The 18,630-nt window shown below is 47.1% G+C and overlaps 1 protein-coding gene across 3 annotated transcripts in view; it reads right to left on the bottom strand.

The window, feature by feature from the left end:
- Positions 1-18,630, bottom strand: part of CFAP44 (cilia and flagella associated protein 44) — a 1,393,686-nt gene that overhangs the window by 120,796 nt on the left and 1,254,260 nt on the right. For all 3 annotated transcript variants that reach the window (XM_069635797.1, XM_069635796.1, XM_069635798.1), the window contains 2 exons: positions 15,790-15,985; positions 7,742-7,855 (listed from right to left, as the gene is read on the bottom strand). In XM_069635797.1, coding sequence (XP_069491898.1) covers positions 7,742-7,855; positions 15,790-15,985 — 310 coding nt within the window. The remainder of the gene's footprint in view (positions 1-7,741; positions 7,856-15,789; positions 15,986-18,630) is intronic.

Here is an 18,630-nt window from a genome sequence, read left to right as displayed (position 1 = left end):
AGCAACCTGACGGTGCGGCAGCCCAGCAGTAGGTGAAAGGTACATGCTGGCCCAGTGATTAGAGCGCCCTGCTCACCCAGACCCGCAGGTCTGAATCCAGTGATAGGCCCTCATCGGCCCTCACCTGCCCCCCCCTGCTAATGCCACTGGGCTTCCTACTGCCCCAGCGGCCCAGGTTCTGGGGGCCTGCGAGGTAGGAGAGAGGAGGTAAATGAAGAAGGGCCATACAGCCCTCTCCCAACGGCGCCCGCACTTTGGACAAAATAGACCCTGAGACCCAAGTGAAAAATAAGCAACTGGCCTTTCCCGGGTGAACCAGCAAGTCTTGTGCCCTAGCCCCAGAACCCCTGAAGCGGCCACCCTCAGCAACAGCCCCCCGGCGCAACCCACGGCCTCACCTGACCCAGGCTGCTGCCTGCTGGGGACCAGCCTGCTACAGCCAGCTCTCGTGGTGATTCCCTCGCCTGCTGATTCCTGGGACGCCTCGGCCCACTCCCCTCTCTCCCGTAGACAGCCTCGAACCCAACACCTGATCTTCAAAAGAGGAAGTAACTTCCCTATACCCTACGGGGCAGCATTAGGGGAAGACCCCCCCAGTGGATGACCTAGGAGCTGTCAAGCAAGCCCTCTGAGACCTTAGAACCTGAAGATCCAACAACCAAAGTACCCGGAACCGAGAGCTATGGCTAATAACCTCAAACAGTCCAAGAGCTCAGACATTTACACTATGTTGCTCACAATAGATAAGGGGGAAAAAAGAAATTTGGGCCCCCCGCCCCCTAAACTCACGCCACAGAAGTCTCTGGAAGAGCAGGGAAGCCTAGCAACTAAAGAAGACATCCAGTCCTTCATGCTAGACATTAAAACAGAGTCCAGATCTTGCATGGCGGAGCTCACTACGAAGCTGGAGCGAACAGATCAAAGAATCACGGAGGCGGAACAAAGGCTTGGGGAGGTTGAAGATCTAACCCAGGGACACGCCGCAACGCTAGTGGAAATGCAACACTCAATTCAAGCCTTGCAGGACAGGGGTGAAGTGCTGGAGTTTAAACAGGAGGACCTGGGAAATGGAGCCCGCCGGAACAACCTCCGGATCCGTGGGGGTCCCCTCTACAGTACCGGACAAAGATCTAGCCAAATATGCGGGCAAATTCTTTCAATCTTTGCTCCCGCACATGGATAAAGCCCAACTCCTGTTAGACCGCACCTACAGGCTATGCCCAAGATGAGGGGTGGAATCAGACTCCCCCCCTGACGTGATAACGAGGGTCCACTTCTATTCCACCAAGGAGGCCATCTCGTCCATAGGCCGCTCTCTAGATGAGTTAACCTTCCATGGCGCTCCGCTCCAGATCTATCAGGACCTCTCTCTTGTAACATTGCAGAAGAGAAGAACTCTGTGGCCCTTAACCCTGTTTCTGCAAGATCACCAGGTCTGCTACCGATGGCTATTACCCACTGCGCTACAGTTCTCTTACCAAGGAACCCAACGCACGGTGAGCCACCTGGAGAACGCTGCAACGATACTACACCCGGAAGCTACTCAGAATTCATCCTCTCACAGTCTGCATCGCCCTCCGGAGGAGTCAAACAGGTGTCCCCCTAAGCAAAAACATCCGGCCTGGACGAAAGTGCAGAGACGCCAGAATGTGAAGTGAAGCCGCTGCGACTTGCTCCTGAGATGAATGACAGCGGAATTGGAAACGATAACTATGATGCTGCGGGCCCCGAGCGGCCCATGACCCCGTTTAAGGCATATGCCATCTAGTCCCCCTTGGAGGCGAACTCAGTACCTGGTTACCGCCCTAGCCCTACCGGACCATTACATGTTCACCCTCCTGTTGGAGGGAGTTAAAAATTCAGCCGCATGATGACCGCATCTTCACTAAGCCTCCGGATGCCATCTAAACTCCACCCCCCCTCACCACCATCCCAAGAGCTCGCAGAAGCCCAGGGGTCATCTCCCCTGCACCGAAAACTGGAGTTCCTTACTTTAAACGTTAGAGTTTGAACTCCCCAAACAAAAGGAAATCCAAGCTCCGACGCTTGCAGAATGAGGAAGCTGCAGTGGCCTTCCTCCAGGAGACGCACTTGACCCCAGTGGACTTCCCCCGGCTTTGCGATGGATTCTTTCCAGTGCAGTTCCCTAGCCTCCAATGGTTCCAAGAAAGGGGGCACTGCAGTGCTCTTTGCAAAGGACCTCAGACCGCAAATACTGGATACACTGCTCTGTCCCGAGGGCCATTTTGTAGCGGTCAAATGCCAGATTTACGGTCAGCTCTACTCCCTCATCTCGATCTATGCCTCGAACGAAAACCAAGAAGAGGTCTATACAGCACTAGAGGAAGCCCTCTCGCAATTCATCGAAAGCCAAACTATTATTGGGGGACATTTCAATGGTGTCCCGGACCCTCCCAAAGACAAATCGCTCCCACCCACTCGCAAAGACTTCATGGTGGCAGCGAGCCTACTCCAACTGTTCAGGACCCTCAATGTGGTGGATACATGGAAGGTGCTTCACCCCGAGGAGCGTGACTACTCTTTCTACTCCTACGTCCACAGAACACATTCCCGAATCGATCTCTTGCTGGCTTCCCCTCAGTTCTTAGCCTTCACGGACGAAGTAACCATTGGCACTAGGGTGCTCTCTGATCATGCTCCTGTCACTTTGATGCTTCAAGCCCACGATCCTGACCCTCCCCCAGGACATAGATGGATACTATACAACCCTATTCTGGGAGAAATGCCGCTGCGAGACTCCATAGCAAAGTCAATCAAGACCTTTTTCACAGAGAATCGGAATGAGGATGCAATACCTGGGATGCAATGAAAGCTGTGATAAGAGGAGCGCTAATAGTCCAGGGAGCTGCATTCCACAAGCGCAGACGGCAGGCCCGCCAGGCCCTGGAAAAGGAGGTCCATGAGGTGGAGGCAGCCTGTAAGGCCAAAGGCTGGACCCTGAGATCCTACCGGGTCCTGCAGGCAACTAGGAAGAGGCTTGACGCTCATTACGCCGAGGACACAGCGTAGCTGCTAGCTAAAACAAAGCAAGGCTACTAAGCCAAAAGTAATAAAGTGAACACATTCCTGGTGGAGAAACTTGCTAAGGCCAAGAAGCGAAATACCATCCAGGGCCTACGCGACCCCCAAGGCAGGGTCACATTTGCAGAGCGAGACAAGCTACAACTAGCAGCTGCCCACCTCACAGGCACCATGTCGGCATCCCCGCGATCGCCGGAGAAACAGAAAAGCTACCTGTGGGGCACGGCCCTCCCTCGGCTCTCAGAGGCGATGAAAGGGAACCTGGAAGATCCGATTACTAGTGAGGAGGTTGACGCAGCCATCAAGAGTCTTAAACCTCGGGCCCCAGGGCCAGACGGATTCACGACTCGATTCTATAAAACTTTACGCCCCCAACTGCTGGCCCCCTTGACAACTTTCTTTAACTCCTTTGCTGTCACGGAAACTATCATCCCCTCGATGCAGGAATCGATCACAGTACTCGCCCTCAAATCGGGTAAAGACCCCAGGGACAATGCCTCATATAGGCCCGTTTTGTTGTTAAATCTCGACGCTAACATATATTCGAAGGTCCTAGCAAACCGATTAGCGGGAGTTCTCCCTGAAATCATAGACCCGGACCAGACAGGATTTATACTGCATAGATAAACCGCAGATAACATTCGCAGGGTCCTCAACTTGATAGACGTTGCAAATCAAGACTCACAGAAGTTGACCTTGTTAGCCCTAGACGCAACCAAGGCGTTCGATAAAGTAGACTGGGAATACCTGCGACTCACCCTGGAGTCCTTTCAATTCGGCCCACCCTGAGAAGGCTGATACTAGCTAACTATCAAGCCCCGAAAACCCTACTTAGAGTCAATGGCCTCTTATCCGATCCAATCCCACTGATCTGTGGAACTAGACAAGGTTGTCCCCTCTCGCCACTACTCTTCGCCCTAGTCATGGAACCACTTGCCCAGAGAATACGCCTTAACCCCCGAATCAAAGGCCTCCGAGTGGGTCCCTCCCAACACAAAATTTCAGGTTTCATGTTTTATGTATTATGTTGTTCTTTGTACAGCGCTTTGGCGTAAGGCGCTTTATAAATCAATAAAATACAAATACAATACAAAATCGCTGTTTATGCGGACGACGTGTTGCTGTCCATAACGGATACTGCAACCTCACTAGAGGCTGCCCTGGCGGAGATCCATAGGTTTGGGAGGGTATCTGTATTACCATCAACTTCGGGAAATCAGCAGCATTAGGGATTGGACTGGAACGGGGGGACCGGGAGTCCTTCCTCTCCAGATGCTCGATCTAACTGAGCGAAATGTCTATCCCCTATCTGGGGGTCCAGATCCCAGCCAGCTCGGAGGACACTTACCGGGCAAACTTCCCCTCGCTCTTCAAAGACTTAGAGAGGGACCTCGACCGATCGCTCCCGCAAGAGATCTCACTCCTAGGTCGTATCACGGCGTGTAAAATATATCTCCTCCCACGATTCCTCTATGCATGCTCTTCCCTCCCCATTACAATTCCACGGCCCCCGCTCCAGCAACAGAAAATATTCTGCTTCATTTGGAAGGGTAAAAAGTCACGGATCCCCCAGAGGACCATGATGAGCAATCCCAGGCTAGGTGGCTTAGGAGTGCCCGACCTCCAGAAGTACCAGGCTGCTGCACAAATAGCTCACACACAGGCCTGGGCCATCGCCTCGGGACGCCCGAAATGGATGGAGATTGAACAGTCCCGCCTGCCTCTCCTCTCCCCCAACGCTTCCTACCACATCTCCCGCCCTCTCTGCGCAGGACCTGGCCAGGCATCTTGTCCTCTACTAAGCACACCTTAAAAGCGTGGGACAGGGCTCGTAAATGTAAAGACATCCAGAGAGATCTGAGCCCTTCCGCCCCAGACTTCCACAACCCGGCTTTCACTCCGGGATCTTGCCTGCCGAATTTTGGGAATTGGATAGCGGGAGGTCTTAGCTCTTTGGGCAGCTCTTTGAGGGGGACCAACCGCACTCCTTCGAGCAATGCAAGAGCGCCTTCCGATTGGAAACAGACAGGTTCTCCTATGTGCAATTGAGGCACTGGTGTTCCCACCCCTTGACCTGCGCTGCGGCTACTCAAGCCCTTAACCCCCGCGAGCTCACAATTGCAGACCCACCGGCTCAGGGGAGAATCTCAGCCCTCTATAGACTGTTACAGGTGGACTTCCTTACCGCCAGGGCCTCCTATGTGGGGCACAGTGGGAGACAGACCTGGGGCACCCAATAGAGGACTAGTCCTGGGTAGACATTTGGTCGAGGACACACTCATCCTCCTTCTGTGTCACCAACCGGGAGTGTGCAAATAAACTACTACTGCAATGGTATTACCCACCACTCCGACTACACCACTTTAACCAAGGTCTGGACCCCCTATGCTGGCGCCGTTGTGGCCTTCCGGGATCCCATATGCAGACCTGGTGGTCATGCCCAGTGATAAGGGAGTTCTGGCCCCAATGCACCGCGACGATAGCAGACATCACCCAGGTGGTGATACCACTGGAGCCGGAACTAATCCTACTGGGAGTTCCAATCACAGGTATTTACCCAAAAGCTGGCAGGAAGGCAGCCCTCCTGACACAGCTTCTCCTCGCCGCCAAGATCACGGTAGCACGCACCTGGAAATCTCCAGAGGGCCCCCTATTTACCCTATGGTGGCTGAAACTGTGGGACATCTTAATAGTGGTAAAAATCACAGCAGCTAACAGGGGCCTCCTCCACCTCTTCCTAAATATTTGGGCTCCGGTGTTGGACTACGAACAGAACTTCCCAGCATTAACATTTAAACCACACCTCGTGGCAAGAGCCCCTCAATCAGAGGACAGGGAGCCGGCCCTTGCCCTTGCAGAACGAGACTGCAACGGCAGTTGAGTGGGGGGGAGAAGAGGTAGGGGTCGGGGATTTATGGGAGTATTGAACCGGAGGTAATTGCTAATTGAATGTTGTAATCTAATTATCATCTGTGTGCTGATTTACAAATAAACAAGTTAAAAAATGTAATTAAAAAAATAAGCCCTCCCAACAACCCTACCTACTATTGGCCTGTGTACCTTCTCCCCAGTACTCCAGTATTAAGTCCTGGAATGCAGTTTTCGCCCAGACCACCAACTACCTTGAAGTCAACAATCGCTGGGGCACAGCTGCCTCTCTGGTTTCTGAAGATGCCATTCCACAAAAATGGCACTCACCCACTTTCTTACCTCTCTACACACCACTCCAAACTCTCCTCTGTTGCTATATTCTTAGATTGGTCTTCAGCCTTTGACACAGTTGACTATCCCTCCCGACTCGTTCTAGTCTGGGGCTTCCCAGACATTGCTCTTGCCTGGATTAGCTCCTACCTCTGCAACCAAACTTTCACCACACCTGCAACTCAAATACCACTTATTCCACCTGGATTCCAGTCGCCCGAGGCTCTAACAAAGGGCCATTGCTATTCAACCTTGATAACTCCTCTCTTGGTAAACCCATCCCCTTGGGGTTCTCTCACCACATTTGTGCTGACAACATCCATATTTTTTTCTCATTGCCAACATTCACTCCTGACTGTTCTTCTCGCATGTCTTAGTGATCCTTTGCTATCAAGCACTAGCTGACATTTCAATGTTGTAGGCCTCACTCCTCAAAGAGTGAAGTAAATCACCTTTCCACTGATCATGCTGCAAGCCTCCTTCAACTTTCCCATTTCTTTCCGCCTGACCGCTAATCACCAGCAAACTTGGTGTCCACCTTTGACAGGAATCTTAAACTCTGCCAATGTATTACCTCCAATGCTACCGCTGTCAGGCTCACCCTTCTTAATAAAAGGAAAATCTGCAACCCTCTAACCTATCACTCTGCTAAAATGCTTATCTTTACCCTCATATTCAGCAATCTCAACTATTGCTCAACTATTGCTACAGTCTCTCTATTCTCTATTTGTCCATCAAATTATTTGTAAACTTTGCCACTCACACCCTTTACAACCTCCTCCGTTCCTTCACTACTTCTGTTCACTGACACCGTGTCGGATGGCACGCCATGTAATCGATCTCTTTCCAAGTTTCTACTCCTTGTTTTTAAATTCATTCATGGCACTGCCCCTCATTATCTTGCAGAATTGATCTCACCTACTCAATGGCTCTTATTGCGTATCCATTGTCATGCAACCCATTTCCAGCTTCCACCCTCCTTTCCCCCTTCAATGAAACTCTATTCCCAGATATACAAAAGAGCAACACTATCATACAAACATTATCATACAAGCAACACCCACACTCTCTCCATTATCTCACCGCTATTAGCTCTTCCTCTTCCCTGCCACAGTTATACAGCCACACAAAGTATTTCATCACAAAACAAAAAAGTTACTGAGAAAGCTTTGGTTAAGTTTTGGTGCTCCACTAAGAACACATAGTTTTCTACTTCAATAGAAACGCTTACCCCTTACCCCCCAAAACAAAGCTTTAGCTACATTCTAAGCAGAACAATGGAAGGAAGCTCAACTCTTTGAACATTCGAGTGGAGAGGAAGCCATGGGGATGGGCACACTGTTGCGCGGGATGCCCCACAATCTACATTTCTATGAGCACGGTCGGTCCCTCTCGAGCATGCAAAGTATGCCTCAATGATGGGCAAGCATTTCCTAAAGATGTGCATATCTGCAAAGCTAGGCACATCACACTCCATATTTACACACAAGTGGCTTACTATCTGGGCAGATGGTGTCATCAAAGGGTTCATCCTCCGATCCAGCGTCATCTTCGTCACTGCTCTCCCATCCGGACTCATCATCGGAATCTTCATCGCTGTCCTCATCTTCATCTGAAATAGACACATACGTTTTACACAGTGAAATAATTACTTGGGACGGGAGCGTTGATGCATCTTAAGCAGTAAAATGTAAGCAAATGTATGTTCTTACAATAATAACTTCCACCTGACATGGCACTTGCTACCAACATTTTTTCTTTTTTGTACACTACAAATAACCAGTGGTAGTGTTCGCCAATTGAATGGATTTTAATTTATCAAAATTCAAAAGGTGAAATGCTGAGGTTAAATGCAGATACCAGCAGTGAGTTAGTGACTTTCTGACGAGAACAAGCTAGAAGAATTCACTACTTGCAATTAACCTTCGTGCATGCAGGCTGACTCAAAACTCATTGTGGTATGGAAAAACAAGTTACTTACTTGTGGTAATATTCTTTCCGATTAATTCTCTTTTCACAGATGTCTCATCTTAGATATATATTCAGCAGCTGGAGCTGAATCACTGTAATTTGAAATGGATTATCAGGCTCTCTACTTGTGGCCAGGAAGGGGAGGGCGATACGGAATCTGTGGGAGGAGAATCCACCAGAAAGAACATTATCAGAGGTAATTTGTTCTTCTAATGGATTGCATAATCCCACAGATTCCTCATCTCCCATAGCAGTAACTTTTGTAATGGAGGCAGGGAGAGCGATAGTCAAGAAAGGTTTGTCACAACAAGACGTTTTGTAGGGCTGCTCTGTCAAATTGAGCTTCCTGACCTAGAAGGGAATCCAACAGTAGTGTTTGCCCAACATATGCAAGAGGCCCAAGTTGCTACCTATCAGAAGAAGTTGCAAGTCCTCTAGTTGAACTGGCCCTAAAGCCTTTAGATACTGTTATATAGTTGAAGCTTTAAGTTGCTATCAGGTTACAGAAGTTATTTATTTATATGCTTTGTTGTCAACTTATAGTATCAATGCATTGTTATCATAGTATTTCACAGGTGCAGTGCACAGTAGCTTAGTCAGGTGAGGAGCCATACATGCTACCTACAGAAGCAACATTCTATGTGATTATGATGCACTTGTTTATGTTCATACAAGATTCTAAGTTTGTTCGTTGCTGGAGTGAGAATTACATGGAAGCAGCTTCTTAGCTGGAGGTCCTTGTTATACTGTTATACTTAAATAAATACCCTGTGCCTTCTCTGTGTCGACTGAAGAGTATTACTTATCATTGGCGACGAGGATCTGCTCCGCCGAGGACCTCCAGCAGTATACAGTGCCTGAAGCACTGTGCCTGAAGCGGCCGCTCCATTCCACGGAACGAAGTAGCGGCCGGGAAGTAAGTCCTGCGCCTGGCCGTTCGTTGCGCTTTGTGCCCGTCCTCTCATCACCTTTTGCTTAGGGTTCACGTGTTTCCGAACCCCCCACGGCGAAGTCCCCTCTTCCCTCCTGCGAACGGCGTTCGTGTTGCCTGCTCCAAAGAAGTTACCGTACATATGCGTATACGCGCACATGCCAAAACGGGATTCGCAAGCTGTCAGTGAAGTGAGGTTCATGTGTATGGGAGGAGGGGTGAAGATTAACAAAGTCCGTGAGGCCAGAAGCTGAACACGGCGGCAGGCAGGGGGGGGCACAAAGTGGCATATGGAATGTTTTGGGCTGTAAGAGCACATGACGATATTTGAAGCTGTAGAGGAGAAAATAGTAAATTGAAGCAACAGTGTTAAAAGAAAGACATTGATCAAGGGGAGTTTCTGGACAGTGTTCCAGTACAGCCAGTCTTTATTGTGCTTTATAGAGTTTGCTAAATTGGCTATGTCACATCTCAGCGGCCCTCCCATGTTTATGGCGAGTCCTAGCCCAGCAAAAATCAAATGGGCCCAGTGGAAAAAAGGATTCCTGCATTACCTAAAGGCGGTTGGGGGAAATTCATTTTCCTCTGAGAGGAAACTTGCTGTGCTGATGCATCATTTGGGATATGAGGGTCAAAGAATTTTTGAAACCCTTCCGCAGTTGGTGAATGGGGGTGAAGGAGACGAGATGTCTGAACTGGACAGTGCTTTGGCAAGATTGGATCTTCATTTTAATCCAAAGACTAGTACTGTTCTTGAGAGATATAATTTCCGCATGAGTATTCAGGAGCCAGGTGAATCGGTGGAAGAATATATCACAGCTCTTCGACAATTAGCAGCTACGTGCAAATTTCAAGGTTCACATGATTAACATCTTCGTGATCAATTTATGACACACCATCCGTCAACTGGTCCCTTGCTCTTTGGGCTCCTTGAACCCTTGGAACTTTCCTTATTCCAATAGGCTGATTTAGTTGATTGCCCCATAGGTAACCTCCTCCTTTTCCATAGAGGGTCTTTTTTACATGGCAAAGCCAGTCTATTGTCTTCCCTCCTTCCAAAGACATCACATGACTTAAGGCGTCTCTATACTTTTCTAACCCATCTTGGTTCCACAGTCTTAAGCAAAAAAGGGCTAAGCTAATGGATGCCAAAGTGGCCACATTGGTTACCTCAAGTTCCAGAAGTACTAAAGCTGAGGGAGAAGTCTTGGGAAAGGAAACCAATATTATTTATAAACTTCAGTTGCTGGATGTCAATTTTACAAGATTAGCATGCCCCCGCAGTTCAGCCCTGTATGGAGCGGCTGGAACTGCCTGCTTTCCATATAACTCTAATGCTGGCGAGATTGCTCCTCGTCCAAGACTTGCATGGAAGGCCTGGATAGAGCCCCCGAATCTTTCAAAGGTAGAAACCAAACATTTCACCTGGGCTGCCCAACCCTAGGATTCTTGGAAACGTACCCCAAAATAGTCCAAGTTTTTTACATGGTCTAGTTGGTTCTGTTCACCTTTAGCACTAGGGGCCTACATTTTACAAATCAGGGTTTGAAAACAATTACCTTTGATTTCTCGGTGTTCAGGTGCAATCCCAGCTATTTGCACCTGGACACAAATATCGCCTGCGATTTTTCCAAAATGTACGGGGTTGTGGCCAGAAATACCATCATCTGCATAAAATAACACTGGGTATTTATCTGTGGCCATTTTTGGGGCGTCCTGGCACTCTAACAATTTGTTGATTATCTCTTGTACATACAAATTAAACAAAAGAGGTGCCAGAGCACATCCCTGCCTTACCCCCTTTGTTACATCAAAAGTTGCGGTGGTTTCCCCTCCTAGGCCATAATGAACAATGGCGCTATTACTGGAATAGTGGAGTCTGATTATCCAGATTAAATATGCTGGAGCTTTGCATAGAGTTAACATTTTCCACAACATTTCCCTGGATATAGACTCAAACACTGTCCTAAAGCCGAGGAAGACAGCGTATAGTTTCATGCGCTTCAAGATAGTATATTTCTGGATTAATATATGTAACAAAAAACAATGGTCCATGGTTCCGCTGTTCCTTCTAAAGCTAGCCTGTAGTCCGCTCATTACATTGTTGCTTTCTGCCCAGTCTTCTAAATAACTTAATATAATCTTCCCAAAGAGTTTGCAGGCACTGCCAAAGTGGGATATCGTGTGATAGCTGGCCGGGTGATTCCTCCCACCTTTTTTGTGCAAGGGGATTATAGTGGCTTTAAGCCATGATTCTGGGATGACGCCTTTCCTTAGAATTCCATTAGAAACCCTAGACAAGACAGGGGCCCAGATATCTGCCTCGTCGTTGACCAAATCCGCCAGGATGAGGTCGGGCCCAGCTGCCTTGCCACATTTTTGGGAGTTGATTGCTTGTTTTATGTCACCTATGGAAATACATAACCGATCAGTAATCATTGGAATATCCTCCAAATTGCTTGGTAGTGCGGGGACTTCTTCCTCCATGCCCCCCGTACAAACTCTCAAAGTGGAGACCCACTCTTCTGCTCCTATACAGCAATTAAGTGTCTGATTGCCCTTCAGCTCTTTATCTGTAACAAGTTGCCAAAATAGCACATTCTTTTATTTTGTTGGTACACAGACATAGATCACAACTTGGCTTGTACAAATTCATTTTTTTGGAGGATACTATTGTTTTATACTGTAAACATGCCCAGCGCAACTTGTTTTTGTCTACGCCCTCCTTTGTTTCTATACATACCATGATTTTCTTTTTGGTCTCTCGGCACTCTCCATCGTACCACTCACTTTTTCAGAGGGGTTTCTTCTTAATCATTCCCTTAGATACAGATATATGAGGGAGCAGATTTTCATTTAGCCTCTCATAGACTTAGTATTAACAAATCGTTTGACTCAGTATCACAGATGGTTTCTATGTTCGGGATGATTGATGCGTACAGTAATGGTTTAACATCCTGTTCCAATACCTAGACTGCTTTGCGTGCGTGGTCTGCTATGGTCAAAATTTGACAATGTGTTGAACCTCTATTTCTAACACTCCATGACCCTTGTCCTTTAATTCGTACACTCATATTAGAATAGTGGTCGCCCTCTATTCTTATTCAGATCTCAAAATCTTCTACCCGTGCCCATGCAGCGCATGTGATAAAAATAAAGTCTAAAAAAGATGACCCATTATCACTCTTGAAGTTGGTTGTGACAGGCTGGTCTTTGGGAAACCGCACGTTACAGGCTCTTAAATTTAGGTTATACAGGATGCAAGCTGTTTCCACTGCCATGTGATGCAACCAAGCTGGGGAGGTGCAATCAGGTCAGGGATGTCCCAGGCTGTAGCGTGGCCTTCCCATATGCCCTCTAGTATTCCCAGTGGTTCAATCTGGAGATTAAAATCTCCTGCTATCAGTGTCACGTTATTCAAGGTTTTTCTGCTTTGGGTGGGGTTAAAATGTCCTCTAAGCAGGACAGCGTTGCCATGCATAGATTGGAGGAGGGCCTGTTATAGATGTTAAATTATCCTCACTTAGTATGGATAGCCATTGTAAATCAAGAGTACCAGTTTGCTGGGATACCACCCTCCACCCCAGGCTAACCTCCACTCAGATCAACAGGCCTCCACTTGTTCCACCCTTTTGCCCTTTTGTGGCGGGGACGTAAAACATTTTTGGTAACCTTGAAAAAAGACTGGTTCGGAGGTCCATGTCTCCTGAAGCACTATTAGATTGAAATTTCTCACAAAGGCACACCAATTCGAATTGCCTAAGAGTCTGTTCAAGCCGGTTGAATTCCAGGACAAAAGATTATAGCCCCCATCACCCTTATCAGGACTACTGTCCCCCACTTCCAGTCAATCTACATCTTCTGTGTTGCTTGGGATCCCAACTTGTTGCATGGGGCTCCTTCCGGGGATAGAATACTCACCCTGTTGCTGGAGCTATCTCTTACCCTATTGCTGTTATTGTCACCCACCTCCATAAATTGTAAAAACTCTGGTGATCTTAGAGTAACCATAGTCTTCCCAATGGCAAGGCCCTGCGATCAATGCTCAAATGTACCTCTACTTGCTCCCACGATTGGAGAAACATCTGTATATAATCAAAATAAGAGTTTGGTATCCTCACCCTCTGGCAGAACCTTATATTGTCTCTAATTACCGACAATCATCCTTTTGTATGCCGAATCCAATAAATGCATTTGTTCTTAAGGCTCTCCTGGTCTTCATAGGTTCCCTGCCCGTGTTTTGGAATATTAGTCATAACTACAAAGGGGAGGGGGGTGTTTCACAGGTATATTCAAGCCATTCCATACCCGTTCCTGACCTAAGGGCTTGTTCAGAACAATAGTGTTAGGACCTGTCAGCAGGGGAGCCAATTCAACTTGTCTTCTTTTATATGCAAAGTCCACGTTCCCTAGACCCCCTTGAGTGTTGTAATGCCGCCCACTCCATGGGTTGGTGTTTCATTTTCCCATAGTGGGCGCTTTACTCACGGGGGGCACCTCGGGTACAATATTTTGTGCTTGTGGGTTCTCTTTAACTTTATAACTGTCATACCTACAACAGGTCTTGACTCTTGTTGCAGGTCCCAATTCAGCCACCAGGGGGTATAGGAACTGAGACCCTCTCAATTGCTACTGCCCACTTCAGGGGAAGGATTGCCTCTGGATTTCTCCCTGGTTGGCCTCCCAGCCACTGAAAGGAGTTCACATCCCCTTCTTGGCATGGTCAGAGTACTGGCCTTGTCACAACCGGAAGCAGCCGAAGATTTCCAGCCAGAGTTCTTCTTCGCTAGTTTGATGAATCAGTGTTCACCAGCTGCGTCGACCCCTTGTGGTGATTTAGGGACAGGATAATCTTATAAACCCGTGACATGTATGCTTTACGCTTCCTTGCCTGTCTGGCCTATGAGGACTAGCCATAACAGGCCTCACCATTTTATTTTATCCCAGGACGGACATCCCAGCACCACCTAAGGCAGTAATGGGTGTCCCTCCTCCACATCATCCTTATGCCCTAGCACGAGCCTTAAACCCTGAAGCATATTTGCTGATATTGAAAATAAGCTTCAGTACTAGCCAATTCAGATTAAAACTAAAATAAAAGAAACAATTCAAAGCTTGCATGACCATTTAAGGCAAATACAAGTGCGTTCCAAAGTCCAGCATCGAAAAAGGGACTGCTCGTCTCAAAGCTGGCGGCGTCATTATTGCTGAGGTATTGTTACTTCTGATGGATGTCTCCTGACAACTACGTTGCACGGTGTAAATAGTGCCTCCCTGCAAGCATGTTATTAAAGTATCTGAGGTCCCAGTTTCGGTAGGCAAACATTTCAAAGCTAAAGAATGTGCAGAGGAGATTGTATCTATTGGAAATGTGTTCCTACGCTTAACGTAATTAGATAAGTATAGTTGTGTCTGCAATTTCAAGCTCTGTGTCGACCATGCTTGGACATCTTATCCTTGTAAAAAGTGATAAACAGAGGTTTGCAGGATAATGCCTGCAACTCACTCACCCAGCGGGCTGATGTTATCGCCACTAACCCAATAGTTTTGTAAGCTAGAAACCGTAAAGGGCAAGAATGGAGTGACTCGAAAGGAGCGCACGTCAAAAACTTTAAAACTAAGTTAAGGTCCCAAGTTTGTATTTGGAATGGTGTAGGAGGAAGCACATGTGTGAGTCCTTTGAGAAATTGAATTAAGGGTATTTTGAAGTAGGATACCTCTTATGAGGTGCACTTGAATATGGAAAGCACTGCTAGATAACCCTTGATTGTTCCAATTTGGAGCCCCAGATTTGCCAAATGTAGTACAAAAGGTAACACCATAGGTGTATCGCATTGAAAAGGGTCCACATCCTTTTCCCTACACCTGCTGCAGCGGTATAAGGATTTTATTGCTGGCCTTCTGGCCGAAAGCAAAATCTCCATTATGTCATCCGGGAGGTCCCAATCTTTGTACCTCAGCCTCTTAGAAACTATGCGTGTAGGCTGTCTTGGCCTCTGGTTGAAGAACCCGACCCTACTCTCGTGAGAGAAGGTCCTCTCTTTGTGGAAGACCTATTGGAGGGCAGATGGACATGTCCAGAAAGTCCGGGTACCACGTCCTCCTAGCCCAATCTGGGGCAATTAGGATCATAGATATTGTTCAAGAAAATACTAACATACCTGAATGTTTCATTTCAGAAGAAACCTGGGCTAGGGAACTACATGACACTCTACAATCAGCTAGTGGGGTAGACACCTTCCCAGAACTAGATATTGGGAAACCGGACTCGGCTGATCATACAGATGCATCTTACATTTCAAGTTTAGAAAAAGGCTTCACTGTACAGCCCCAGATCAAGCAGAAAGATTTGTTCCCAAGCAGCACCAAAATACTTTATTGGTAAAATAGTTTATTGAGTTATGCAACAGTGCTGAGATGTGTTTGTGTGTAACGTGCAGGTCACAGCTTTTCATTCAAATAGATGCAAGGTCTAACAATTGAGTCTCATTTATTTTGATACAAGAAAAATCAGATTTTTCTGTGACATAAAACGACAAAACTGAGGTAGGAACCGCTTTATGAATAAAACATGGTATTAGTAGTTATATATTCACTGAAAAACTTTAAATATTTGTTTTGACAAAGCAAATAGCTACACCAACCTTCATTTCCTTGTTTCTCCTTTTTCTTAGAACGCTTAATCTTTTTCTTAAAGACCTTGGTGAGGAAGACAGCAAATTTGTTGTTCTCTCCGAGAGATGTTTGGAAGGTGGCTAAAAGAGTCTTTTCTTGCTCCTGGAGCTTTGTGATGGCCAACTTTTGGGCGTCCAGCTGCTGTTGAAGTTCCTGAGTTTTCCACTACAAGAAGTAAACAGAAAATACTGCAATGATACAAGTTGTCTTTGAGCAATAGGTTTTGATCTAATAAACCATCCCATGTTCTTATGAACAATTGGATCAAATTCATTTAATGAGTTCTGTGGTGTTGATGTACAGTGATTGTGTAAGAATACTGTAAATGTGTGCTTGCGCAATAACCTTTTGCTTAAGTGTTGAAGGTGGCTTTATACAAAAGGGAAACTCCCTACATGTATTCTCAAATGGACAGAGGAGGAGTGCTCATAAGGCCCCATGTGTTCATTTACACAAAAAGTGGTTTAGTAAGTGGAATCCTAAAGTCAGCGAGTTTGCAGGATCCTGTATAGGGCACAACACTGTGTTGTTAATTCCTCTAGGTACTCACTCATCATCCCTTCTGAGGGGAACCTGTATCCGGTAGCCTAAGTCTTGATGAGGAGGGTTTTCAGACATGCAGTGAAGCCTAGGTGATTGCAGTCTAAGTTACATCTGGAGAGTGTTCTATTGTGTAGATCCCCATACAGCAAACCCATGGCCCCAATGTGTGGATCGACGCACTGTGTGTATTGTAGGAAACCCCAGATCAGAGGATCGAGTTCTCAGTGCATTTCAGAACTTCCCTGCTCAAATAATCAGGAGCAGTTCCCCAGATACTGTAGTGTAAACCAGATTATATTCTTAATATGAAACCAGTGGAGTGGGATTTCTTATATAGAGCCTGAAGACCATTCTGACAGTCGTGTGTTGAGTTTGCCAATATTGGAAGTGGGTAGACCAGCATGTAGTCAGTTGCAGTAGTCTATCTGAGAGTTCACTAAATCTCCGATTGATGTGGCTCTGCCTTCTGCTTTAAGGATGAAGCTGTACGCTGACTGCATCTACCAGTAACAGGACCAGTGACATTTGCCACCAAACAGCTACACCTCTCACCAGCGGTTGTAATTGTAAATGGTTATTTATAAAGCGCTTAATACCCAGAGGTTTCTAAGCAGGGACCCGTGGATCGAACCTGTGTTGCTCATGTTGGGATGGAAATGCGTATATCCCACCCCCATAAGCTCTTTCAGGTGAGGCGAATCCCCTATGAGATAGTGTAGTGTATAAGGGGAAGAAAACCGCACTATGAAACACGGTGCGAAAAAGCAATATAGCATGAACAGTAGATGCATGACATTAGGAAACACCTAGAAAGAAACGCCATTTTGTATGTATGATGAAAACACAGGCTTGCATGACCATGCTGCACTAGCGAGCTCTATGGAAAGATTTCACTAGGCCCAACATCATTAAGGCAGAATTAATCTGTGCTGCCAGTTCTCACGAAAGTCCACTTCCCCCATGTCCCTTCACTATTGCAAACATTTAGTATCTTTCAGAGGAATGCACCCTGCAAGAGTGAGACACAACACCAGGCTCCGCACAGCCTCCATTCGTCACAACTAAACTGCCAGCAGGCCTCTAACCACCCAGCCAGCCCAAAGCCAACCCCACACCACTGACCTGACCCCCACAACCCTGTATTCTATGATAAGCAACCCCCCTGTCCTAGCACAAATCAAGCGTCCATAAATGATCTAAGCATACGCGACTGTTTCATCCCCCAGCATAAAGCACACCCTTGGTAACACGAGGTACAGGGAGGGATAAATTATAGATCAAAACCCAGGGTGGCGGCCTTGACTGCGGGAGGTGCAGTATCAACAAAGCCCAGAATGTGTGGGTCAGTGTGACTGTATTTCAACCTCCCTTCCCCCCTGGCACCAACCCCCGAGCCTCCCAGGTGCATGCCACAGTGATATAGTAGTAGGTTTAGCGTGTTAGTATAAATGCAACACTGGTTTTTTACGAGCCACCCAACCTTCACCAGACAACAGGATGAGCCCAGCTGATCCACGTGGAGCCTGATAGATGGCAAAGAAACCAACCAATAGTAGCCTGACATCCCCTAGGAGCAGGCCCATGTATATGGTCTTGCCAATCAGTGGCACCAGTTTTTACTGTATATGATGATGCCACACAGATTTTTAAGCTGCTGCTTATTTCTCAGACCAGCCAGAACATTCTCGAGCAGCAGAGTCCTTTGCTGATATTTGTATTTTGTAGGATTAAACCGTGTTATCCTTGCAAAGCTATCTGCTGGCCTATTTCCCTTAAGAGTTGTATTCACTGAGGAGTGTGCGTAAAAAGGAACTTGCCTTCATTCCACGTCATCTTGATTCCAAGGAGAGCGCGTTGCCCCTGAGCTATCCTCCCGAGACGGTTTGGTCTGTAGTTGGAGCTAAGCATCTTTCCAGTGCCTCTTCAGCATACCAGCAGATTTCTTCCTCACCACAAGAACAATTGCTGCTTTACCAAAGACAGGGATCCATAAACCTTGACCTTCAACCTATGAGGGCCTGAATCATTGTGGGCTAGCAGTTGGAAACAGCAGAAGTTTCATGACCACTAGGTTCCCCTGTTCGACGGTTCTTCAGGAGAGGCATTTGAATATAGTGGCCCCATCTTTAACATTGGGCCTTTTACTTAGCATTGTGGGTACCGCAACATCAGAACCAATGTCCCGCTCAGTCAGAAGCCGGGTCATCTTGCCCATGGAGCTGTACAAGATGAACTCAAATCAATACTGAGAAGATACAGGCCTGAAT

Source organism: Ambystoma mexicanum, chromosome 7p (genome assembly GCF_040938575.1).
Source record: "Ambystoma mexicanum isolate Mex_15411 chromosome 7p, UKY_AmexF1_1, whole genome shotgun sequence".
Classification (NCBI taxonomy): domain Eukaryota; kingdom Metazoa; phylum Chordata; class Amphibia; order Caudata; family Ambystomatidae; genus Ambystoma; species Ambystoma mexicanum.
The sequence above is the reverse complement of the archived record's forward strand: the minus strand, read 5'-3'. Positions and strand labels throughout refer to the sequence as shown.